This window comes from Manis pentadactyla, chromosome 11 (genome assembly GCF_030020395.1).
Source record: "Manis pentadactyla isolate mManPen7 chromosome 11, mManPen7.hap1, whole genome shotgun sequence".
In the NCBI taxonomy this organism is placed as follows: domain Eukaryota; kingdom Metazoa; phylum Chordata; class Mammalia; order Pholidota; family Manidae; genus Manis; species Manis pentadactyla.
In genome coordinates, this window is record NC_080029.1 from 108,147,297 (window position 1) to 108,174,660 (window position 27,364).

At 41.4% G+C, this 27,364-nt stretch overlaps 1 protein-coding gene across 1 annotated transcript; it reads left to right on the forward strand.

The window, feature by feature from the left end:
* The first annotated feature begins 20,942 nt into the window (after nt 1-20,942).
* Nucleotides 20,943-26,754, forward strand: GCNT3 (glucosaminyl (N-acetyl) transferase 3, mucin type). Its single transcript, XM_036903033.2, has 3 exons — nt 20,943-21,092; nt 23,702-23,891; nt 24,965-26,754. The coding sequence occupies exon 3, from the start codon at nt 25,026-25,028 to the stop codon at nt 26,340-26,342; it is 1,317 nt and encodes a 438-aa protein (XP_036758928.2). The 5' UTR covers nt 20,943-21,092; nt 23,702-23,891; nt 24,965-25,025; the 3' UTR covers nt 26,343-26,754.
* The last annotated feature ends 610 nt before the right edge of the window (nt 26,755-27,364 follow it).

A 27,364-nucleotide genomic window follows, 5' to 3' on the forward strand; every position in this document is an offset into this window, starting at 1 on the left:
CCACAGATTTGTGTGTGTTAATTTTGTATCCTGCAACTTTGCTGAATTCAGGTATTAGTTCTAGTAGTTTTGGAGTGGAGTCTTTAGGGTTCTTTATGTACAATATTATGTCATCTGCAAATAGTGACATTTTGACTTCTTTACCAATCTAGATTGCTTGTATTTCTTTGTTTTGTCTAATTGCCATGGCTAGGACCTCCAGTACTATGTTGAATAACAGTGGAGAGAGTGGGCATCCTTGTCTTGTTCCCAGTCTCAGAGGAAAAGCTTTCAGCCTCTTGCTGTTCAGTATGATATTAGCTGTGGGTTTATCATAGATGGCCTTTGTTATGTTGAGGTACTTGCCCTCTATACCCATTTTGTTGAGAGTTTTTATCATGAACGGATGTTGAATTTTGTCGAATGCTTTTTCAGCATCTCTGGAGATGATCATGTGGTTTTTGTTCTTCTTTTTGTTGATGTGGTGATGATGATGGATTTTCGAATGTTGTACCATCCTTGCATCCCTGGGATGAATCCCACTTGGTCATGGTATATTATCCTTTTAATGTATTTTTGAATTTGGTTTGCTAATATTTTGTTGAGTATTTTTGCATGTATGTTCATCAGGGATATTGGTCTGTAGTTTTCTTTTTTGGTGGGGTCTTTGCCTGGTTTTGGTATTAGGGTGATGTTGGTTTCTTAGAATGAGTTTGGGAGTATTCCCTCCTTTTCTATTTTTTGGAAAACTTTAAGGAGAATGGTATTATGTCTTCTCTGTATGTCTGATAAAATTCTGAGATAAATCGATCTGGCCCGGGGGTTTTGTTCTTGGGTCTATTTTTGATTACCACTTCAATTTTGTTGCTCGTAATTGGTCTGTTTAGATTTTCTGTTTCTTTCTGGGTCAGTCTTGGAAGGTTGTATTTTTCTAGGAAGTTGTCCATTTCTCCTAGGTTTTCCAGCTTGTTAGTGTATAGGTTTTCATAGTAGTATCTAATAATTCTTTGTATTTTTGTGAGGTCTGTCATGATTTTTCCTTTCTCATTTCTGATTCTGCTGATGTGTGTTAACTCTCTTTTTTTCTTAATAAGTCTGGCTAGAGGCTTATCTATTTTGTTTATTTTCTCAAAGAACCAGCTCTTGGTTTAACTGATTTTTTCTATTGTTTTATTCTTCTCAATTTTATTTATTTCTTCTCTGATCTTTATTATGTCCCTCCTTCTGCTGACCTTAGGCCTCATTTGTTCTTCTTTTTCCAATTTAGATTATTGTGACATTAGACTATTCATTTGGGATTGTTCTTCCTTCTTTAAATATGCCTGGATTGCTATATACTTTCCTCTTAAAACTGCTTTCACTGCGTCCCACAGAAGTTGGGGCTTTGTGTTGTTGTTGTCATTTGTTTCCATATATTGCTGGATCTCCATTTTGATTTGGTCATTGATCCATTGATTATTTAGGAGCATGTTGTTAAGCCTCCATGTGTTTGTGAGCCTTTTTGCTTTCTTTGTACAATTTATTTCTAGTTTTATACCTTTGTGGTTGGAAAAGTTGGTTGGTAGGATTTCAATCTTTTGGAATTTACTGAGGCTCTTTTGGTGGCCTAGTATGTGGTCTATTCTGGAGAATGTTCCATGTGCACTTGAGAAGAATGTGTATCCTATTGCTTTTGGATGTAGAGTTCTATAGATGTCTGTTAGGTCCATCTGTTCTAGTGTGTTGTTCAGTGCCTCTGTGTCCTTACTTATTTTCTGTATGGTGGATCTGTCCTTTGGAGTGAGTGGTGTGTTGAAGTCTCCTAGAATGAATGCATTGCATTCTATATCCTCCTTTAATTCTGTTAGTATTTTTTTCACATATGTTGGTGCTCCTGTATTGGGTGCATATATATTTATAATGGTTATATCCTCTTGTTGGACTGAGCCCTTTATCATTATGTGATGTCCTTTTTTATCTGTTGTTACTTTCTTTGTTTTGAAGTCTATTTTGTCTGATTCTAGTACTGCAACATCTGCTTTTTTCTCCCTGTTGTTTGCATGAAATATCTTTTTCCATCCCTTGACTTTTAATCTGTGCATGTCTTTGGGTTTGAGGTGAGTCTCTTGTAAGCAGCATATAGATGGGTCTTGCTTTTTTATCCATTCTATTACTCTGTGTCTTTTGATTGGTGCATTCAGTCCATTTACATTTAGGGTGATTATTGAAAGATATGTACTTATTGCCATTGCAGGCTTTAAGTTAGTGGTTACCAAAGGTTCAAGGTTAGCATCTTTACTCTCTTACTGTCTAAGTTAACTCACTTATTGAGCTATTATAAACACAGTCTGATGATTCTTTATTTCTCTCCCTTCTTATTCCTCCTTCTCCATTCTTCATATGTTGGGTGTTCTGTTCTGTGCTCTTTTTAGGAGTGCTCCCATCTAGAGCAGTCCCTCTAAAGTACCCTGTAGAGGTGTTTCGTGGGAGGCAAATTCACTCAACTTTTGCTTGTTTGGGAATTGTTTAATCCCTCCTTCATATTTAAATGATAGTCATGCTGGATACAGTATTCTTGGTTCAAGGCCCTTTTGTTTCATTGCATTAAATATATCATGCCATTCTCTTCTGTCCTGTAAGGTTTCTGTTGAGAAGTCTGATGATAGCCTGATGGGTTTTTCTTTGTAGATGATCTTTTTTCTCTCTCTGGCTGCCTTTAAAACTCTGTTCTTATCCTTGATCTTTGCCATTTTAATTATTATGTGTCTTGGTGTTGTCCTCTTTGGGTTCCCTCTGTTGGGAGTTCTGTGTGCTTCCATGGTCTGAGCAACTATTTCCTCCCTCTGTTTGGGGAAGTTTTCAGCAATTATTTCTTCAAAGACACTTTCTATCCCTTTTTCTCTCTCTTCTTCTTCTGGTACTCCTATAATGAGGATATTGTTCCTTTTGGATTGGTCACACAGTTCTCTTAATATTGTTTCATTTCTGGAGATCCTTTTATCTCTCTCTGCATCAGCTTCTATGTGTTCCTGTTCTCTGGTTTCTATTCCATTAATGGCCTCTTGTATCCCATCCATTCTGCTTTTAAGTCCTTCCAGCGATTGTTTTATTTCTGTAGTCTCCCTCTGTACTTGCTCCTTTAGCTTTTGCATATTTCTCTGCAGCTCTGTCAGCATGTTTATGATTTTTATTTTAAATTATTTTTCAGGGAGACTGGTTAGATCTGTCTCTGCAGATTGTCTCTCAGGGGTTGTCTGGACTAATTTGGATTGGACTAAGTTTTCTTGCCTTTTCATGTTGATAGCGGTGGCTGTAGGCAGGTTGCGGGTGTGTCAGCTGGGAGAAGAAAGTCCTTTCCTGCTTGCTGGACGCCTTGCCCTTCTCTGCTGCCTGTGTTGGTTACCTGCACTCCTGGAGCAGCCACCGGGTTAATCCCCTAAGCTGCTGTGGGCGGGGTCTCCGTGAGAGCAGTGCGGAGCCCTGCGGGGAGTGGCAGGCACACCGGGTGCGCTCCTCCGTGATAGCAGCTCCCCTGCCGGGCAGCTGTGTGCCAGCAGTCGTCTCTGGGTCTGGCCCGGGTGGCTGCGCGTCAGGCTGGGATTCCGGTCGACTTCTGGGAGCACAGCTGCTTCTGGGCTGCTCCTCTGACACCACTGCTTGCTCCTGTGGGCCACTCCCATGCCCCTCTGGTGCCACCTCTCCCGGCGCGCACGGGCCTCACTTGGGCCCCTCTGGTGCCACTGCAGGTGCTCACGGGCCTCTCCCGTGCCCCTCTGTCACTGCCCCCACCTATACGTGTGAGCTGCTCCCGGGCCGCTCGGTCACCGCCATGGCGGGCCTGCACAGGCCGCTCCCACTCCCCTCTGGTGCTGCTGCCCCCTGCTCGCACTGCTGCTCTCCCACTACTGGGCCGGTGTATTGGGGTCCGTGCCAGTTGGGGGAACGACTGGCAGGCTTCTTAGTGCAGTGAGGGGCTTCAGAGCTGTGCTGCCACCCAAGGGGTTAGGGCGCTGAAAGTTCCCTGGGATTCCCAGCTGCTGGCTAAGTGTGCCGGGACGACTTCGTACAGCTGTGGGGTCCCTGTCTCTTTAAAACTTGCAAAAAGCACTTGCTTTTCTTTTATCTCAGGAGTGCTGGTTGCGGGGACCTGCCCGCAGGTTTTGCTTTTCTGTTTCTCTAATATCCAGCTCCCTGTGCACCTTGTGTCTGTGCTCCAGGTGCAGATTTCTGGAGCTGGTTGTTTAGCAGTCCTGGGCTTTCATTCCCTCTCCATTTCGACTCCTTTCTTCCCACCGGGTTCTGGGGTGAGGAGGTTGTTCGGGTCCCGCCAGGGTGTGGCTTGCATCTTACCCCCTTCGTGTGATGTTGAGTTCTCGCAGACATAGATGTATCCTGGCTGTTGTACTGTATCCACTGATGTCTCTTTTAGGAATAGTTGTATTTATTGTATTTTCATAAATATATATGTTTTTGGGGAGGAGATTTCCACTAAACTACTCACGCTGCCATCTTGGCTCCGCTCCCTCCTTTTTACTCTTATGTAGTTAAATGTACCAGTCTTCTCTTTTATGGCATTTAGATTCTGAGTTATTATTAGAAAGTCTTTCTGTATACCCAGGTTATCAAGAATTCATCCATATTCTACCATGTGTATAGCTTCATTTCTTCACAAGTAGATCTTATATTTCAAAACTATTTTATTGAGGGATAATTAATATACAGTGAAATGCCTATTTCTCAAGTGTATCATTCCATCAACTTTGATAAATGTATAACAAGGCACAGATAATTTCGATCACCTTGTCTTTTCAATGGTATCAGACCTGCTTTGTGGTCTGAAGGCTCTCCTGCCTACTTCTGTCTCCTTCCCCTTTATGCTTTATAGGAATTTCCTCCAGTGAAGCTCTTCTATGTCTAATCTTGTGTTATTTCAGTTTCTTGGTGGACTCCAACTGGCATAGGTATTAACAGAAGAGCAGTGGAAACAGAGATGACAGGTGACCCATGGGGGACCTTTGTGCTTCTATCCCCACAACTCTGGGTTCTTCAGGCTGGAGGTCCTTGTTTTCAATGGCAATATACTTTTGCCAGGAGACAGGGCCTATAATCTACATCTGTCACCAGGACACTGAATTATTCACATCCAAGGACCGTAGGTAAGAAGAGGAGTCATTATCTTAGCAGGGGTACTGACCCTAATAAAAAACAGAAGGAGTTAGGACTGTTTTCACACAATGCAGGCAGGGAGAAATATGTGTGGAAACTCTTGGTACTCCCTTGCCTCCCTGAAATTGAACCCACATGTGCACAGAAGGGTCTGATTATTAAGGGCTCAAACTCTCAAAAATGAAGGTTTGGGTCACACCAATAAGCCATCAATGCCTATAAGTTGATAGGTAAGGATGAAGACAATTTAGAGTAATTGTAGGTAAGGGGCATAGTGAGTACCAGGTCCACCTCTGAGCCCAAGCAGGGCTATAATTCATCCCACCAATCTTCCTCTTCTAAGTTGCCCCTCAGGAAGAGAGGCCCACAGGAACCTGGGAAGGCTGCTTCCTGAACAAACTGAAGAAGTAGCTATGTAGTGGCCGTGAAGCGCCCCACTCACATCACCTCTAAGAGAAGGTGCCGGGAGCATAGTTGACTGGCAGCCTCGCTACCCTGTGAACACGGAGGCTACACTTCCCCGTAGTTGCTCTCAGCCAACTTGATGGGAGTATGTGTGCCACCCATTCTTGCTGAGTGCCAGCAACTTTGGCTTGGGGACTCACAACCATCCTGGCTGAAAGTTCATTGGAACTGCACTGCAGGCTTAGAATCCTTCCTTTGCTCCCCTGTCAGACCAAGTTGCTGTCTGAAAGCACCCCTGTCCACTTTCATACTCTCTCCCTTCATCCTCCACAGGCACTTTTCCCAGTAGTCATGTTGCACGTTCAGCCTCATTTAGTGCCTGCAACTGTTAGAGGACCTGAACTAACATTTGAGGTGATTGAAATTGACCAACTGATTCTTTTTTTTACTTAAAATGGCTCCAGCTGGAAACCATGTCATTTTTCACTCTGACTTTCTTTCCAAAGCATAACTGTCCCTCTCCCCACCTTCCATGAGGATAATTACCCTCCTCCTGAGGCTCTCCAGTGAATCAAAGGGACTCCTTGACTGACCCTTAGTGCCTGTCGTCCAGCCCAGCCCTGATGGGTCAGCACCATAGGGCAGGGAAATGCGGACCACATATTTCTGAGTCAGTAAACTTCAAAAGTGCTCTTTGAAAAAGCAGTTAACATGCATTTGAAAAAGTTCAAGTGTTATCCAATTAAGTCATTAAGGATCCATGTATTTCTAAATGTTTATCTTGCTTTCTCTAACCACTCACTACTCTTAGCTACTCGAGCCACTGTATTATTGTAGAGGGGTAATTTCTTCCTCTCAAGCAGTAACCTCCTTCTGTTGTTCATAGACAAGCATGAGTAGCAGGGATACTGTGAAGAATTGTCTTTATTAATTTGGGGATCTTTATGAGAAAATAATAGAACATACATTATATTCATCTAGTATTAAGCATCAGGTTAAAGGCAGGAAAATGTTGCCTTCTTCACATATCCCTATGCTGTCAATAACTATTAGCAGTCGTGAATTGGGAAAACCCATCAAAATTTTAGGTAAAAATAAGCTGGCAGTGTAAGATGTTTTTCTGGCAGTGTTAACAAATTTTCCTTGTGTATTCGATAATATAAATAAGATGTGTACTGTGTGCAAGGGGCTGGACCAGATCTTGCAGAAATATTTGAAATAACTGGGGATCAATAGTTCTTTCACATAAGATATATTAACCATTGCACTTTTAAAAATCCTATTTAATTAATTCTAAGATGCATATTTGTTCCCAGTGTCAGTTCTCTTACCATGAACAGCATCTGTTGATTCCTGTTGGCCTGGCTGTGGTCCTGATAGAGCTGGCATTGTTGACGTATGCAGATGAACAGGGCATCGTTATTCAACTTGTTCTTTCAACCCAGATAAGCACACTGCTAGAACGGTTGAGTTTAATAAACTTACTATTTTAACCACTATTAAGTGTACGGTGCCATAGCATCAGGTTTATTCCCATTGTTGTGTAACCATCACCACTATCCATCTCTAGAATGTTTTCATCGTCCCAAACGGAAACTCTATCCATGAAACAATGAACTTCTTCCATTCTTTCCTCCCTCCAGCCCCTGGTAACCACTGTTCACTTTCTGCTTCTGAATTTGACTCCTCTAGGTGCCTTATGTAAATGGAATCATATATTTATGTCCTTTTGCGTCTGGCCTATTTCACTAGCATAATGTCTTCAAGGTTCATCCAGGTTGTAGCATGTGTCAGAATTTCCTTCAGCCTTAAGGCTAAATAATAGCCCATTGTATGTACATACCACACTTTGTCCCTTCATCCGTTGATAATTTACAATGCTTTTTTAAAAAACAGCTTGACTGAGGTCTAATTGACATACAGTGAACTGCACGTACTCCAACTATATTCTCTTTCATTCTTCATAAAACCATCATCACAATAAAAAATCACTTTATGATATGGCATTAAAACAAAAAGTACAAGAAATGCATAGATGACATATTAGAGAATAAAATGTCCCTTGTTGGGGGAATGACCATAAATCTGTATCTTCTTGCAAAACACCAATGAACTATTCTACAAGAGGTAGGAAAACAAGTTAGCTATATGGCCATAAAAACATGTACTTTATTACTGACATTTCATAGGCCAAGCCCTGCTCCAGAAGGCAGAAAGAATTGCCAAATTCCTCAAAACAAATTTCAAAGCTCTGACGTGTCTATGGACTGATTCATGAATCATGCTGAACTATTTCTAGAGTTGATCATTAATTTGCTAGAAACTTCCTACTGAGATTGAACAGCCGCTGTTCAGTTTTTAGAGACAGGTGATTCGGTTGAGCCAAAATCAGAACTACAAAGGTAGCCGAATACGAAATGCTGACTAAACTCCACGGTTCTTCAACATCCTCAAAATTACACTGTCAGTGTTAAAAGTTTGAGAGAGCAAGATTTTGAGCATAGGTTGTAGGTCATATGTGTCTAAGTCTGAAGAAGCTCCTTCAATAAGCACAAATATTCTCAATGACAGAAAGTGCTGTGTCCAGATTGAGGTGGCAGTATTTCCTCTTCCTTAGTTGCTGATAATGTAATGATGTACCTTATGATCAATAGCATCTTAGATTTGAAGAACTGTGGTGATTAGGAAGAGATGTGGAAAATAGTTTCAAGCTTGTAAGTGAGATCTTTCTGGTCCTGCTTGAGACACATTTGTCCCCTTCCCCTGGGTCTTTGGAGAAGTAGGCCAGAGTCAGGGCAGAATGGGATCCCACCTGGGCTGAAGATTCATTCACCTGGTCGACCAGCTCTAAACAGTCCGATTTGTATTTTACTACTAGTGTGAGCTGATACATTTCAAATACATATGAGCTATCACTTCAGACTTCACTTAAACCATTCCCTTTGTCTTAAACCACACTCCCTTTTGTGGGACTTTCTTGCCTGCCTTGCATAGGTAGAGGAACACCTGAATGATCAGGACACTTGTAGCTGAGACTTTTTTGTTTACTTCTCATGGGTACAAATCATTGTCTGAGAACTGGTTTTGGAACATTTTGTGGGTCTTCCCAGAAATGAAAGAAGCAAGTCTTCATGCTTTTCAACTGCTGTGTAGAAGTTCAGTCTTCCTCATACACCCATAAATATTTGGTGCCTTGCTCATTTCTGCTCTTAAGAAAGACATGGTAAATATGTAGGTTCATTTAATCCTGTTTTATTCTGGGCCTACTGTACTGTAGAGAGTTTTAACTGGCAATTGCCTGTAGAAAGGTTGTCTTCCTTAAGATCAACTGAGTGGAGAAAAAAAAAGTAAAGATAATGATTAGACTGAACTTCTTAGATATTATTTTTTTAATAATCAGCATTTGCATTTTATTGATTGAAGCCTCTATGACACTCAAGACATTGGATCTTCTTAATATTCAAAACTCTATGAAGGGTTTCTATTTCACTCCTCCCTACCCCTACATTTTGGGGAAGAGGAAACTGACCCTTGGAGGAGGTAAGCAACTTGCCTGGGATCTCACAGCTGGGAAGTGGAGATTGGGTGCTATTATTTCATTAAGAGATTGTTGACATATAACATTATGTTATTTCAATATACAAAATGATTCAATATTTGCATTGCAAAATGTTCATCACAATAACTCTAGTAAACATCCATCACCACACATAGTTACAGATTTTTTTCTGGTAGTAAGAACTTTTAAGATCTGCTCTCTTAGCAACTTTCAGAAATGCAATATTATTAACTATAGTTACCATGCTGTTCATTATATCCTTATGATTCATTTATTTTATAAGTGCAAGTTCTGTCTAAGATGAGTACCTTCTGAGTACCTTCACCCATTTTGCCAACTCCCACCTCCTTCTTCTGGCAACTATGTTCTTTGTATCTATGAGTTTGGTTGACTTTTTTTGCTTTTATTTTCTTTTAGATTCTACATATAAGTGAAATTATATGGTATTTGTCTCTCTTTTTCTGACTTTTTCACTTAAGTTAATGCCCTTGAGTTCTATCCATGTTGTCACAAAAGGCAAGAGTTCATTCTTTTTTATGGCTGACTAATATTTCATTGGTACAACAATTTCTTCATTCTTTCATCAATGTACACTTAGGTTGGTTGGTTCTTGTTGTCTTGGCTATTGTAAATAATGCTGTAATGAATAGAAGTGCACATATATCCTTTCAAGTTGGAATATTTGTTTTCTTCTGATAAATACCCATAAGTGGAATTGCTTGATCATACGGTGGTTCTATTTTTAAGTTTAGAGGAACCTCCATACCTTTTTCAATAGTGGCTGTACCAATTTACATTCTTACCTACAGTGCACAAGTATTCCCTTTTTTCCACATCCTCACTAACACTGGATATTTCTTGTCTTTTTGATAATAGCCATTCTAACACATATGAGGCAATATTTCATTGTGGTTTTGATTTACATTTCCTTATTGATTAATGTTGAGCATCTTTTCATGTACCTATTGGCTATCAGTATGTCATCTTTGGAAAAATGTCTATTCAGATCCTCTGTCCGTTTTTAATTGGATTTTTTGTCTATTGAGTTGTGTGAGTTCTTTATATATTTTACATATGAACCCTTTATCAGGTACACGATTTACAAATATTTTCTCCCATTCAGTAGGTTGCCTTTTCATTTTCACTTCATTTTATTTTATTGGTGGTTTCCTTTGCTGTTTAGAGGCTTTTTAGTTTGATTTGGCCCACTTGTTTATTTTTGCTTTTCTTGCCTTTGTTTTTAGTGTTAAATCCAAAAAAAATAATTGCCAAGAATCATCTCACCACCTATATTTTCTTCTAGGAATTTTATGGTTTCAGGTCTGATGTTCAAGTCTTTAATTCTTTTTGAATTAATCTCTGTATGTGGGATAAGATAGTGGTCCATTTTTTGCATGTGGCTGTCCAGTTTTCCCATCACCATTTATTGAAGAGACTGTCCTTTCCTCATTGTATATTCTTGGCTCCTTTACTGACCATATGTGTTGGTTTATTTCTGGGCTCTCTATTCTCTCCCATTGACCCATGTGTCATTTTTTATGCCAACACAATACTGCTGTGATTACTATAGTTTTGTAGTGTGGTTTGAAATCAGGAAGCACGATGCTTCCATGCTTCCAATTTTGTTCATTCCCAATATCGCTTTGCCTATTTGGATTATTTTGAAGTTCCATACAAATTTTAGGATTGCTTGTTCTATTTCTCTGAAAAATACCATTAGAGTTTTGATAGAGATTGCATTGAATCTACAGATTGCTTTAGGGAGTTGGATATTTTAATGATATTAATCCCTCCAGTCTGTAAGTACAAAATAAATTTTCATTTATTTGTGTCTTCAGTTTCTTTCATCAGTGTTTATAGTTTTCAGCATACAGGCCTTTCACCTACTTGGTTAATTTTTTTTTCCAAGGCTTCTTATTCTTTGTGATGAAATTCTTTTCTTAATCACTTTTTCTGATAAGTTGCTATTAGTATATAGAAAGACAATAGAATTTTACATATTGATTTTGTATCCTGTCCTTTATTTGTTTATTCTAATAACCCTGTTAGAATAAACAAATAAAGGACAGGCCAGGATACAAAATTATCACATCTGCAAATAGTGATAATTTTACATTTTTCTTTCTGATTTGGATGTCTTTTATTTCTTTTTCTTGCCTGATTGCTTTGGCTAGGATTTCTAATACTATATTGAATAAAAGTGGCGAGAGTGAACATCTTTGTTTTGTTCCTGTCTTAGAGGAAAAGTTTTCAGCTTTTCACCATTGAACATGATGTGAGCTGTAGGTTTGTCATATATGGCCTTTATTATATTGAGGCACTTTTCTTCTATACCCAATATTTTGAGAGTTTTTATCATGAATGGATGGTGGATTTTGTCTAGAGCTTTTTCTGCATCTGTTGAGATGATCATATTATTTTTATCCTTCATTTTGTTTATGTGGTATATCACACTGATTGATTTGCATATGTTGAACCATTCTTGCATGTCTAGGAAAAATCCTGCTTGACAATGGTGTATGATCCTTTTAATGTATTGTTGAATTTTATTTGCTAATATTTTGTTGAGGATTTTTGCCTCTATGTTCATGCTGAGGATAGAGAGCTCATTGAGAGGAATCTAAACACCTGGCAACAAGCTAAAATAGTTTTTCTCCTTGCTCTGTATGTACTCAAGATCTGGAAATAATTGCTCCATAAATATTTTACTAAATGGGTGCATTCTTGTAGATGGGAAGGAATGAAAAGGACACTAAGATGTCATTGAAAAGTCTGTCCTAGGTTCCTGGGTGGACATGCTGGCAGACATTCAGGACTACACTGCTGGCATAGGCATAGGAAAGAAGATGTGTTCATACTGGGTCAGCTGAGGTGGTCACTGATGTCTGTCTTCTCTCAGTTCTGTTTTTCCTGTGACTTATATCTCTGGCTGCTTCTACCAGCTTCCCTCAATTACACCAGACCATCTTTTGTGTTTTTTATTTTTGCTTTCTTATTAGTTGAGTATCTGCATTTTTAAGAATTTTATGTGTGCTTCCATTCTCCCTGGAAAAATCCCATAGTCTTTGGACAACAAGTGCATTAATATCTTAATAAGACAAAATGTTCAGTAAATGAGGAGTGGTGTTTTCTTCAGCCCCACATTTTTAATAGTAAAATACATGTAACATAAAATTTACCCTTTTTAAGTATACAATGCAACAGCATGGAGTATACTCCCACTGTGTTGCAACAATCCCCACTATCCATCTCCAGAACATTCCCATCTTCCCAAACTGAAACTTTGTCCCCAAGAAACACTAACTCCCCACCCTCCTTCCCCAGCTCCTGGCACCTACCATTCTACTTTCTGTCTCTGAATTTAACTTTTCTTGGGACCTCCTATAAGGGGAATCATATAGTATTTGTCTTTTTTGTGACTGACTTATTTCATTTAGCATGATGGAGAGATGCTTGATTTTTATTTCTGGTTTCTGATCTTGAGGAATAGCTAACCATCCTGTGATTTTCTTGTCTTTCTGCAAAGGCATTCATGGTGATTAAATTTCTTCTCTTGTATAAACTTCTGCAAATCTTAAGTGAACAGCTCAATTAATTTTTACATGTGTGCATACTTGTGTGACTACCATCTAAGATAGATGTAGACTATTACCAGACTCTGTGAGGAATTTAAAAATATTAACTTATACTTTTACTCATCAGGTTAGCAAAATCTAAAGAGTTTTGATAATACCAAGTGCTGGTGAGGATTCTGGAAAATGCATATTCTTCTAGGCTATTAATGGAAGTATAAATTGGTGCAAAATTCCTAAAGAAAAATTGGTGATAGCAATCATACACATTTTTTCCTGGTCTTTTAATGGAAGTATAGTTGATATGCAATATTATATTGGTTTCAGGTGTACAACTTGGTGATTTGACAATTATATACATTACTAAATGCTCACCACAGTAAGTGTAGTTACCAGCTGTCATCATACAAATTATTACAATATTGTTGGCTCTATTCCTTCTGTACTTCTATCCCTATGGCTAATTAATTTTATTATTGGAGATTTATACCTCTTTATCCCTTTCACCTATTTTGCCCTTTCCCTTATCCCCCTTCCCTATGGCAGCCACCAGTCTGTTCTCTGTATTTATGAGTCTATTTCTGTTTTGTGTTTTTTTTTAAACCCACATATAAATGAAATCAATATGGCCTTTGTCTCTGTCTGACTTATTTCACTCAGGATGACAGGGAGTGGTGTTCATTTAATTGAATTTTTCTGATGTCCTTCAGGTTACAGAGAAAACCTCTTTTAATTACTTGGGTAATTATTTGTATAAAGAAGCTTACTTCTTTGAAAGCAGACAGTTCACAGTTAACATTAAGAAAAATTATTTAAAACTTGGAAATAAGAAAAAAAAAGGCTTGCAGTATTTCCTTGCGATAATAACATTACTGTACAAGGGCATTCTTTAACAAGCCCACCCAAGGGTTAGTTAATGATCTAGGTGGGGCTTCTCAACTTCACACTATTGACATTTTGGATGGGATAATTCTTTGCTGTGGGGAGCTTTCTTGTGCACAGTAGGATGTTCAGTGGCATCACTAACCTCTACTTGCCAGATGCTCATCCTCCCCATTTCTCTGAGTTGCTGAGTTTTGACCAAAAATGTCTCCACATAATGTCAAATGTTCCCTGGGAGACAAAATTGTCCTTGGTTGAGAATCACTGGCTTAGAAGAACGAATATTTGTTTGACTTTATGTGCTACTAATTAAGGTGGTAATTTGCAGTTCTTTTTCTGTAGAGGTGCAAATAACTTTGGCCCAGTTAGAAGAGATATCCAAATGCTATGGTTTTGTGTCATCTTGTAGGGCATTGACCAGCTTTGTATCTAACCCAGGAATTTTATTCTAACATTCCTTTATAAATGTCAACAAGTAGCCAATCTTCTAAGATGTTCTAGCTTTTCCATCTCACTGCTCCTCTCTTTAATTACTGAGTTGAGTAAGTTTGTTCAACTATGTGTTGTGGAAAGACATGCTTTTAACTTCTGTGACAATTATACCTTCATATGATTGACTTTTCCTTTCTGGGCTGGCATGACCTGGGGTCATCGTTAGGAACTTTAGGTCAGAAGGCTCCTAGCTTTCAGATTCGGTTTCCAAATCTTAAATCTATCTCTGTGGTGCTTTAAAATTCTCCCTGTCTCTCAGAGCCCTGACTTCCTATCCCATTGTCACTGACCTAGTTGGGTCCTATCTTTTCCACTTGGACTATTATAATATCTTCCCAGCTGGCCCCTCGCTTCTAGTCTTTTGTTCCTTCCTTCTATCCCTGGTGAGCTCTGCCTCCTAGTAAGGATTCTTGAACCAAAGCTTGGACATGATACTGGACATGATACTTCCAGGACAAAGATACCAAGCAGCAGGCTTATATAATTTTTGAATTGAATTGAAATAATTGGACTTTCCGATTTAGGGTTAGGGGTTTGGGTTAAGGTTGGTGTTCTGACACAGTGAGGAAAACTGAGGCCCAGAGAAACCAAGTGGATGATTAAATTCACACAGTGAGGGAGACAAATGTTTTTAAAGAGGTTTGTATCAGGTTATGCCCTGGACAGTTCCTGGAAATTGGCTTTGTGCATATATCCTGGATATTATCCTGTTCCCCATTCATTTCCACTGCAAAGTACAGGGTAGAAAATGTTTCCCTTAGTGGGCATGGAGAATAGTGTGCCAATTAATACAAGCCTCAATCAACACCCTCCGGAATGGCTGTATCGATGCCTTTCCTTTGGCACTGGTACCTTGCCTGCTTTAAAGGTCTGGCTTCCTTATTCTGCCACTCATTTGATTGTGTAGCTAGTTTTTCCTGACACTCCCATAATTAATTCTGTTTGATTTTTCACTGTCTGTTTCTGTTTTCTTCCAGCCCTCTGGCCTCCTACTGGCACTTCCATCTTCTCTTATGAACACCACCTTCTAACCTCTCCTTTTTTTTTTGGTTCTTCTGCAGAGAACCAACCAGTAAGTTAGTTCCCTAATTAAAAACATTTTCCCCACAAGTACAACTGGATCATCTTGATGTTAGATGCCATCATCTTTGTATGAGTGCACAGACTATGGTAAGTAGCACTTCAATTTGCTTGTGAATGGGAACTGAGAGCCCGCCAGAGTACAGGTTTCCTTTTAGCTGAAAACAACATAACTCTGAGTTCTTTTGTTAAACAGAAGCAGCACAAAGCAAAGAATATGCCCCGTTTCCTGAAAGTTCATGTCACACCACTCTATTTTCACAGAAAACCTACATTAATACCATAACAGCTTTTTTTTTTTTTATAAAAGTGAAAATCCTCTTTGGGTTTCTTTCAGTTGGCAAAACGGGTATTAGTGTAGGCCTTCCCTACTTCATTCTATATGTGCAAATATATTCCAAATGGACCCAAACTTTAAATGAAAAAAAACCTGTAAAAATTATTAAAAGAAAATAGGAGTGAATATTTATTTGTATAACCGTGGAGTGGAAGTGGGCTTTCTAAGACTCATATGAATTCCAGAAGGCAAAAGGAAAATGTAGATAAATTTGACTCCATAAAATAATCGCAAACTTCTATCAAGTGTTGCTCCTAACCCCTCAAGACATAGTAAGACATAGTCAAACAACACACTGGATGAAAGAATCGCAAAACCAGTATGAAGGGCAAATCACTGTTAATTCAAAGAGCTCTTACAAATTAATAAGAAAAACTAATAGTCCAATAGAAAAAATAAATAGGAAAGAAATATAAGAAGAAATGCGAGTGGCCAAAATATATGAAAGAGACTCAAGCTTACTAATAATCAAAGAAATGTGGATGAAAACCATAGTGGGATATGATTTTTATCTATTGATTGTGGAAAATATAAAAACAAAAGATAAAATACCAGGTGAGCACAAGGGGGAGGAAGGTATATTTGTAGTAAATGGATGGAACCTTTTGAGTGAGGCCAATTTAAAAAATTTTAAGTTTTATACTAGAAAAGTGGTTGTATAAATGCACGAAGTTATGTATACTTTTCTTAATGCAGCAATTTTTATAATTAGAAATGCATCATAACTTCATTTACATTGATAAAAATGTACTATCATTGAATGATTTTTCATGTAAATTGTAAAGAGAAAAAGCAAGTTTCAAAAGGGTGGATAAACTATTCAATTCTTTGCAAAGTAATATATGTTGGCTGCTATTGATATGCATTCTTCTTGAAGTTTCCTACAAGGAGGAGTCAATCACTAGGTTGCTGGATTAATATCTCTTTGAATCCAGAGATCCTCTGTCCCTTCAAATCTGGGCAGGGTTCATCCACCCAACTACATGCGCACCCCCACTCTTTCCACAAACATTGTCATGCATCGGAGGCAGTGAATGTGAGGTTGAACCTGAGTGTGCAGCCATCACAGGCAGCTCTTATCTCGGCCAAGTTACTTTCTTCCCTTATACCTGATCTATTCTATCTCCTTTTATGCGTGGAGAAACTGAGGCCCAGGGAAGAGAGCAGTGGCGTCCTAGGTGGCTTCCCAGACAGGGATTGGTAGAGGCTGCCCTGTTGTACCTGTAGCTTGCATTGGAATCGTGCTCCTACTGTGGGCGGCTGAGTTGGAGTAGATGAGGACTGAGACTGGGGCCAGACTGCCAGGCCACAAATTTGGGCCCTGCCAGTTGCCAATGTATAATCTTGAGAAAGTTAACTCGGTGTTTCTGTGCTTACCGGATTTGTTGGGAGGATTAAACGTAAGGTGCTTAGAACTGTGCCTGGCATGCAAATGTCTCAGTATATGCTGGTTATTGTTGTTTGCAAGGGGCTAGGGTTGGAATGCGGACAGGAAAGCGTAGTCCCTGTACTGAAGGGATTCATGGTGCAGTGAATAGAGTGTGGGAAACAGTGATGAGGAAACAGTTCAGGATGTTAATGAGAGAGGGAAGAGGGGCCTCTAACCCAGGCTGGAGGGTAAAGGAAAGTCACAGTGAAGACAAGACCTAGAGGAGGCAGGAGAGGACATTCCTTCTGGGTGGAAGCAACAGCCTGTGTCCAAGTCCAGATGTGAGAGAAAGCCAGGTTATTTCCAGAAGTGGAAAGAAAAGCAGGAGACAGAGGTGAAGGGGATTAAGAGGTACAACCTTCCAGTTACAAAATTTTAAAAAAAGAAAAAAAAGGAGGAAAGAAAGGAAGAAGGAAGGAAGGAGAGTGAGAGAAAGATGTCGTCCCACAGAACTCGAGGTCTGCTTGCTATAGATGCTCTTGGTCCTTGTCACACTTTCCTGTCACTGCTTCTTTGCAGCTCTTCTCTACTCAACTAGGGGCTCCTATGCGGCTGCATTTGCGCGGCTCTTGGTACCAGTGCACACCTGTAAGTGTGCTTAAGCTGTGGATGGGATAACAGAGGCAGGGAGAGGACCCAGGAGCCTCCCAAGGATAAAAGGCTAGACTTTTCACTCAGGTTCTTGAATTCCACAACCACTCCACAAGAGGTCCTAATCCACTGTCAATCACCCGAAGCAGGTATGTACAAAGGCCAGATGCGGGCTGCAGCTGTGGGAAACAAAGCCCAAAGGCAGAGCTCTTCTCTGATGACCTGGAGCTATGGTATTTGAGGCCTGGACAGCACTGAGGCCCAGCTTCTGACCCTTTGGCCTCCCACCTGTTCAGGTGTCTGTCTGTGCCTTCCTGACAGGTGTGTGTGAGGGAGAAAAATCAGAGACTCACCTCTGGTTCCTACAGGCCTGTGTTCACCCCCTTCCCCTTCTCTTGCTCCCCACCCAGGAAGGTAAAGACTTCCCCTGGCCAGGGCCCAGCACCATGTCTCAATGAGGCATGCCTGAAAGATGGCAATGACTACACTGCACACATGAAACTTGCTAGGGGTCCAGAGTGTACACAGTTGCTGGGACCTGATAGGCTCGGACAGTGTAGAGAGGGTGCTAGAGATACTTTCCTCATTTACTACCAAAAAGGATAGCATGAAGAGCCACCAGTTTTTTTGTTTTTGTTTTGCTTTTTAAGATCAGGAATATAGAACTAAACTGTATTCCATGTTGTTTTGTCATTGAATGAATTTTCATATAATGGTTGGCATGGTGGTTATTTTCCTTTAGAAGATAACATGACTAAGTAAGGTGGCATTCTGCAAGTGTTAGGTGATGCAAGTGTTTGAATTACCTTGTTGAAGTTGCTCTTATTATAGAAATGTCCAATTTTACACTCATAAGATGGTTTTTCTGGTAGTATCCAGTTGGACATGGACATAAATACACACACACACACACGAGTCCTACTTTTCCCCAATAAAATAAAGCCTGGATCTGTTCACACAAGCCTGCAAAAGGGTGCAATAAAGAAAATACATGATTTCTACAAAGAGGGCACTGCTTATTTTGTTTCCTAAGATGATTCTAAATTAGCTTTAAAAAAATTAAAAATATATAATGCATATGAATTCTAGATAAATTAGAAAATCAATGAAACAAAAAGAGGAAACTGAAAACCAGCAGTTAACAACACAACCCAGAATACTGTAATTAATGTTTTGGTATATTCACTTCCAGATTTTTCCCTGAAATGTGTTTTTAGAAAAGAAACAAGAGGTGATGGTGGTGGTGTGGAATTGGAGGAGGAGGTGGTGGTAGAGAGAATGGGAATTAGAGTTCCTGTTCTGTTCTGTTCTCTACAGGCTTCAGGATAACTTCTTTTTACTCCTCTGAAACATGTGCCTTTTTCTCATGTATGATTTTAAATGTCTCTGAATTAGGAAACAGCTTCTATGTGAGTTAGAAATTTGTGAATGACTGCTTATGTCAGAGCCCTGAAAAAGTAGTGGCTAAATAAGGTAGAAATTTACTTCTCTCTCATACAAATGAAGCCCAGAATTAGGCAACCCAGAACTGGTGAAATGGCTCTACGGTATTACTTTCCACATAGGGCTTCCATTCTCAATGTTGCCTCAAGGTTCTATATTGCTGCTGGAGTGCCAACCATTACGTCTGCATTTATAATAATGAAAGACAGTAGGGAAGAAAGGATTAGCTTCTTTTTCAGGAGCTTTCTCAGAAGTCCCATTTCACACTTTCAATTGTATTTTTGTGTATGGTTTCCATATAGTCAAATCTGTCGTTTTTTGTTTACAATTTTCTGATGTTGGTGTGATATTAAAAAGACCTTCCCATCCTAAGTATCATAAAAATATTCTATGTGTTTCTGGACATCTTAGAACTGTGTTTTCTTTTTAGGTTTAAACATGAAATTTATGTTTATAATATGTGATAGGGTTTTTTTTTTCCAAATGGCTGCCCCAAGGGGACATTTTCTTTAACCCATATTTCTGTTGCTCCTGTAGACACTAGCCAAGACCCCTTCCCTAGACAATGCAGGAGGTAAAGAAAAACTTACTCTGCTTTTTCAAGATGTCCTTAAGGTCCATGCTCATTTGTTTGCACTTGCATTTCTAACCATTTTCTTTTTTGTTTCAATTTCTGGGCTTCCATTAGATCCAAAGCATATGTCTTTTTGCATATATGCATAGCATTGTAATCTGTTTTCAAATATTCTCCCACATGAGACCATGCTCACCTTGAGAGTAGGGACTGTCTCAATCAACTTTGTATATCTAACATTTTAAACTTAACAGCTTCCTTAATCAACTATTGTTAGTCGGAGTGAATGAATGAAACACCGCCATGTTACATACCATTTGTAACTGGTGCCTTCTAGAAAGCTACTCCCTAATGACATAATAGGAGGCAGCTTTAATCTCTTTGTTAACATACCTCAAAATCTCATTTTTGGAAGGTTACTTCTGGAAAGTTTGTTAAGCAAAATTAATCACTTTAATGCCGTGTGGATTTCAGCGATCTTAGTTCTCCGGCCTTGTATTTGGTGTGTATACCTTCAGGGAGTCTCTGCCTTAAACTCCAGTAACTATTTATATCAATCACAGTTCCAAGACGGCAGGACTTACAGGGCCCTCCCGGGGGCCCTGAGGTAGTTGTTCATTCAGGAAACGTTCGTGGTGAGTCTACAATCTGCAAGTTGTCACGCCAGCGGCTGTGAGGAGGCAAAGCTGAATCGGTCATGGTCCCTACCCTCAAGAGCTCATGACACAACCCTGAGGACAGGTTGATGAGGCAGGGATAGTAAAAGCAGTGCCCTGGCTGTTCTGTCGGCTGTGGTGCCCAGGAGCAGGCAGCCCCGCCTTGCAGAGAGCCGGGCACCACCCAAAGGGAGAGGGCGGCTGTGAGGAAATGAGGCTTCTCTACCGCTTAGCCAGCGACCTGCCCTGGGAATGGGAGGGGAAAGGAGACCAAGTCGGATTACTTTGCTTGAGAAGATCCTTTCTTTTCCTACTTCAGAAGTTCCCTCTCATTACTGAATAACTACTTCTGAGTTCTGTGTGTTTTTTTCTCTCTTTCTTGAGTCTCTCCTCCCTTTCACTCCAGGTTGTGGAGTGTGTCCACGGGGAGCGGGAGCTGTGGGTGCATTGGCCGCGGAGCTCTCAGGAGGGGCTAACGAGGGCCCTGCAGCCAGCATCTTGCAGCCAAGCATGAGCTTGACTCAGTCCTGATGGGACGTAAGGTTGATCATACTGGGTCTTTTAACCACTTCTCTGTGGCCAGAGGTCGTAGGCCTGTGTTTGCCCAGAGCTCACTGACATAGCTCATCAAACAAGGCTGGGATTCAGAGCTCCTCCACCCTGCCTTCCTCAGTCCCGCCCGTCCCTTCAAACTCCAGCTCCAGCGCATCCAGTAACACATTAACTTGGCTTAAGTCTGGTCATCTACTCTCACTTCCTGCTACTACGTCATAGTCTCTTCTTGTCAGTCAGTGGGGCTGCCCTGGCCATTCATGACCGCAGGCAACGTATCTCCTCTGCGCGCCTTAGAATTCTGCTCATCTCTGCCGCACTGGGTACTGAGAGAAACAGCAGGACTCCCAGGAGCTGCTAGTCTAATGAGAGGACAAAGGTGACACTTCACTAGAGGTAAACGCCACATAATAAAATAAGTAAAAGGGTATATTTGCCTATTTGTAAATTCAGCTTAAAATGGTTGGATCGCTGCTGCCTGGACCCTCCTCTGGTGTTGGGACTGTGGGGTCCCCTGAACCTGCACTGACGTTAGCACTAAGCTCTACTGGATTCTTCCAGCTTTACCCTGATGAGCCTGGCTTAATTTCTCTGTTTCCCATGCTGGAACTCCTAGCCTCTCCCACAAACATACGAGAGTTTGTTGTTTAAAACTCAGGGATGCAGGCAAAGCTTTTTGCCCAATAAGCAGGCTAAACTGGCGATGAGGAGAAAAGGACTGAGGGTTCTGGGCAGGAAGAGTTTGCTCTTTCAGAAACTGTACCATAGCAGTACTTACTGTGGGCGCTCAGGACTGTGTGGACTCTCTTGTACTTATTATCTGGTTTAAAGTTGCTTTTATTTTCAATATTTGAGAGAGGTAAGTGCCCTCATCATTCTCAGGGCTTGTGACTTCTGAGTATCTGCATGTAATTCTGGACGCGTGGATGCATTTGTCTCAGGCTCATCTGGCCTCACAGGGGTATAAGAAATCCTAATGAAGGCCCCGTGCCCCAGGTGTGGGTTCCTGTCTGGAAACTTGCCTGCTTCCCAGATGCTCTGGGACTGGGCCCTGCCTTCCTCTTGCCAGTGTCCCATCTTCTCCTCAAGGCCAGCATGCAGTGAAGGTGTGGAACCTGCCGACCATCTTTCTGAATGCCTGTGTGATCTCTGCAGGTTGCCTGGCTCGTGATCTTTCTATGCCTCTCCCCAGCCACTCTGTTCCCTCTCCTGCACTTGCCTGGGGTCACTTGCAGCCCATCCCTCAACTCTGCAGTGCTAGCATTGACCACTTACAGATGAGTCTCTTTCTAGAGCTCAAACAGGGGAACCATTCTAGCTCTTTTCCCTGGACTACCCATTAGGCCACATTCCAGCATCAATACTTCTGCTTGGTCCAGAATTAAAGAATGCTGTTTGTACCCTGAGCTATTCTGTGAATAGGCCTTTGTGGGCTGGCACTGGAGCCTATTCGCAATAACCTTCATCAAAGGGCTGCATATGCCAAGTACCAAGCCAAGCATCTCTTATGTGTTATCTTATTTAATCTTCACAACAATCCCATAAAATAGGTATTAGCATTGGCTCCAATTATAAGAAGGAAGTCACTGAAGCACAGAGGATTAAGGAATTAGCCCATGGTGACACACCTAGAAAGCAAGAGAGCCAAGACTCAGACCTAGCTTTGTCCTGCCAAATCCCAGGCATGTGCATAATTACTACCCACTTGGTATTACTGATATGTAAAATACATCCACAATTTGTTAATGTTATATTAGCATGTAATTAGCAAATAAGAGTGGGTACCTGTATACTCAGCATGAGGGAAACCAGACAAACCGCAAGCTGCTTTGACAGCTGCTCCCAATTGGACTCGGCCAACAGGGGGCGCCAAAAGGAGACAGCGAGGCTGGAGGCAGGACTTCCTGTTTGCTTCCCGTCTACTTCCTTCCTCTTTGAGCGTTACCATGTCAACGCCCATGTATCTCACAGGGATGGTTCATTTGTGTAGCTGCACTGAATCCGGTTTTTAGTAGCGGTGGGCAGAGACCTCAGCCTCCTCAGATATTCCAGCATAGGGGGCCCTCCACTGATTGAGAGACCCCAGCACCAACTAAGTAGTGCCCCCATCTCAGAGGTCTGAGTTTTCACCCTGCTGCACCCCTCTTTCCAAATTAAAAAATTTTAATTCCTAATATTTTTCTTTATTCTTCCAGGCTAGGGGTGCCACCCCCCTCCCCCCATTCAGCTATTTACTTAATTTTATACCTCGTTAAGTTCTTTATATTAAATTTGCCCTTTCAAGTATTTGGCCAGGTAAGCTAATGCATTTGGTTGGGAGGAGCTGGGGGAGGAGGCAAACAATGCCCGCGGCTTTGGGGAAGGGATTCCCAGACTGTTGCCAAACCACCCTGGGGCTCTCAGCGAAGTCCGGCCGCCCGTTGTGTTACATCCATTTCTTAGACTGCCGAGAACCCTAGACTCACAGACGTTAGTGAAGTAGATCTACCAGCTGGAACCCTGTGGGTGTTTCTGCAACCTACAGATTATTAAGTCGTGGAAAGACAGGCAAATGGATTTTTTCAAGCACTTGCCACTTGAAGAACAAACTGGTTTCCATTGACTTTTTTTTTTTTTTTTGTTACTAGTATTGTTTTGCTCTTGTAATGTTCAGGGAACAAAAGAGGAGTGACCCTTGGACTCCAGGCCAAAAGAAGATATGGGCTCACCTGTATGTTTCTTTGGTTCTTTGTTAAGGGGGGGAAAAGCTTTCAACTTGTATGAGCACTGATGGGTTTTTATGAATGGTTTTGGGGCAGCACAGCATGGACACAAACTGGATTGTTCTGGTTGAAATACCTGCTGTCTTCTCAGATACTACCAGGATTTTTTTCCTGCCTCTCTCACCTCCCTGAATGACGCTTGCTTGAGAATAGGCTCCTGAATGGTAGGTTTGAGCCTGCTCTCTTATCTGAGAGCAGGAAATCAGGCAGTTGATAGAGCCACCTGTTGCTCTCTCTTTTCAGAGATTAAGGAGGAGCCTGAGGCAGTTTCTTGGACATCCTGTGAATATCAGAAAATAGAATTTGAGCAGTTAAGAGAAGACAAGGTGATATGGTGCTCACAGGTGCTTCCCTGGAGCTCAGCCAGCCTTCTCCGGGAAACAAATACATAATGGCAAGCGGACCTCCCCAGTAAGGAAAGAAGCTACTAAAGGTGAGAATTAAAAAACTTTTTTCTTCCTCTTAGATTCCCATACCAGTTATTAGTAAGGAGGATACGATCTTATGCTTGGAAAGAGGATGCATCAAGGGGCACAGTCAGTGCTGGCAGGATGTGACTTTTTGTGTCCTTTTAGGAATTTTCTGTATCATCTGGTTTTGTTTGATGGTACTCAGTACATTGTATCATATTTAAAAGGCAGCTGTGGTTTGGAGGAACAAGTTTTAGGCTTGTGGATAAAAAAAACTGGAGGGAAGGGGGAGTTGGGGGGAGTCCAACATATAATGCCTGTGGTATTTGGCAAGTTATTTAGCCTGTTTTCCGATCTATAAGAGGCTTAATAACACTACATTTCAGGTATGTTGTGAATGGTAAATGGGGAAATGTGAAGAAATATTTCTGGCCCATAGAAAGCACTCATTAAATCTTATATATGCATAGCTCTGTATGTCTCTGTGTATATATTTTAAATTTGGGTAGACTGAGTTATTTATATGAATGATTACAATGCATTTTTGATTATATCCAATTTTTTGTACTTCTTTAAGAACTTTATTGTTTAAGAGTGGCTCGATACCACATGTAACCAATGAATCATGTGTGGTGAAAGCATCCTAATATACAAATTGCCAAATAAGGGCATGAAATATACTTTCTTTTAAAAGAGTCCTTCTATTTCTGGAACTGATACTGAGACTCTGAATTTCATGGATTGCCCTTCAGACTGATCAGAAATCCTAAGCCCCAGGTAACAGCTACAGTAGAAACAGAGTGGTAAGGGATGGGGGGAAGAATGAGGAAAGAGTGAAAGGTGGGGACTTCCTCTTACTGATTGCACCTGTTAATAAGAGCCAGATCCCAGTCCCAGCATGTGTCAGCTGGTTCGTAGGGTCAGTTTCTAGACCTCTATCAGCAAGCCAGGTGTAAGAAGTCCCTAGGCAGGCGTTGATTGAGAATATATGTCTAGAGAAGAAATATATTTTGCCATCACTTTGGAGTTGAACTTGATGTTCCTGTGAATACATTCAAAGTCAGTTTGTGATTGAAGGCGTTTTGTTCAGTCCAAGGATTCCACCGTCTTCCTGTTTCCCGGTGCCCCGACCCCAGGGGGTCTCCCAGTCTGTGAAGATGACTTGGTGGCGGCCGAAGCTCTGCCGGCAGCATTGCCTGTGGGCCCTGGGCTGCTATATGCTGCTGGCTGTTGTCGCTCTGAGACTTTCTCTCAGATTAAAATGTAACTTTGGTTCCCTGGATCTGGAGTTCAGGGACTTTCGAAGCCCACGCTGTCAGGACATCTTGTACCAGTCCCTGAAGCTGCCAGCAAAGAGATCCATCAACTGTTCTGGGATCATCCAAGGGGACCGAGGAGCAGTGGTCCAGGCCCTTCTGGACAACCTGGAGAGCAAGAAGCAGCGGGAACTTCTCACAGACACAGATTATCTTAACATGACCAGCAACTGTGAGCGCTTTAAGGCTGAAAGGAAGTTCATCCAGTTCCCACTGAGCAAAGAGGAGTTAGACTTCCCTATTGCGTACTCTATGGTGGTCCACGAGAAGATTGAAAACTTTGAAAGGCTGCTGCGAGCTGTGTATGCCCCCCAGAACATATACTGCATCCATGTGGATGAGAAGTCCACAGACACTTTCAAAGAGGCGGTCAAGGCAATTATCTCGTGCTTCCCAAATGTCTTCATGGCCAGTAAGTTGGTTCGGGTGATTTATGCCTCCTGGTCCAGGGTGCAGGCCGACTTAAACTGTATGGAGGACTTACTCCAGAGCTCAGTGCCATGGAAATACTTACTGAATACATGTGGGACAGACTTTCCTATAAAGACCAATGCAGAGATGGTCCTGGCCCTCAAGTTGTTGAATGGGAAGAACAGTATGGAGTCAGAGGTACCTACTGAGTACAAAAAATCTCGCTGGAAATATCATTATGAGGTGACAGACACATTGTCCAAAACCAGCAAGATGAAGGACCCTCCCCCTGATAATTTACCTATGTTTACAGGGAATGCTTATATTGTGGCTTCTCGAGGCTTTGTCCAACATGTCTTAGAGAATCCCAAATCCCAAAGGCTGATTGAATGGGTAAAAGACACCTATAGCCCTGATGAACACCTCTGGGCCACCCTCCAGCGTGTTCCGTGGATGCCTGGCTCTGTTCCCTACCACCCCAAGTTTCACATCTCAGACATGGCTGCCATTGCCAGGCTGGTCAAGTGGCAGGGCCACGAGGGAGATCTCAGTATGGGGGCACCTTATGCACCTTGCTCTGGAATCCACCAGCGATCTGTCTGTATTTATGGGGTTGGGGACCTGAGCTGGATTCTTCAGAACCATCACCTGTTGGCCAACAAGTTTGACCCAAAGGTGGATGATAATGTTCTTCAGTGTTTAGAAGAGCACTTACGTTATAAGGCTGTCTATGGGACAGAACTCTGAGATGCACTGTGACAGAATTGCTACCTGTGGAGCAGGAAATGTGCAAAGCAACATGTCCAAGATGCGCTGGGGTGGTGTGGGGTGGGAGACCAGGGCTCTGCAATCCATGGCGGCCTCAGGGTAAGGGGGCTGCCAGTAAGAGTGGGGTAAGTAGGCCTGCTGCCCTGGGTGAACACGGACTGTTCTCTTACTCCACTCCAAGAGCTCCTCCACTGACTTTCTCCTGGAGTAAAAACAAGAACCAGTTATTGGGGAGAGTAGGGGAGGGAAGTGTGGCAGGAGAACCTGGATCTCAGTTGAATGCTTGGTATCAGCTTTTCCGTAAATGCTTTTCTTAATAATTTTAGGCTTGGTAGTGGGGAAAGAGAGCCTTCTCTGTTGTACTATTAACTTAATAAATACTACTGACTCAGAGCCACACCTCTACTTTTTGTCTAGATATAGAAGTGTGAGACTTTTTCTCCTAACTGCTGGTGACGTGTAAAATCCCTGGTGGCTGGGAAAAGAATCTCCATTATTCCAAAATGATCATGGCAGCCTGTATAAATAAGAAATTCAAAAGAATATAGAACAGAGCTGCCTCTTTCGTTAGTGAAAACCCTCCTCATTTTGTTTACATTGCCAGATTCAGTACTTTTCTGTAAGGGACAAAGCAGGGTGATTTAGCCAATTTGACCACCCATATCCTTATGGGAAAATTATAGCACTATTTTGCCAGCTTCATAGTTGAAGTTTAATGTTCTGTAACCAAGATAATAGCCATTTAGGTAAGGTTACCATATAATTTGTTGAAACTGAAACACATTGTAGTGTAGGTGAGTGCTGTGCTGTTAATAATTATGTTGGGAAACAGGAATAAACTAGGACTGTCTAGCTCAACCAGGAAGTCTGTTTATCCCACAGTTATGACTCTTGGGTCAAAACTCTTTTTGAAGTATGTGAATGGAAGGGTCATTTATTTGTGGTTCTGTGGCCTATACATCTCCTCATGGAGGGACAGTTGTGAGTTTGTGTGTGTGTTC

Coding starts and splice junctions, on each gene's coding strand:
- GCNT3 (XM_036903033.2), top strand. CDS start 25,026: ATGACTTGGTGGCGGCCGAAGCTCTGCCGGCAGCATTGCCTGTGGGCC.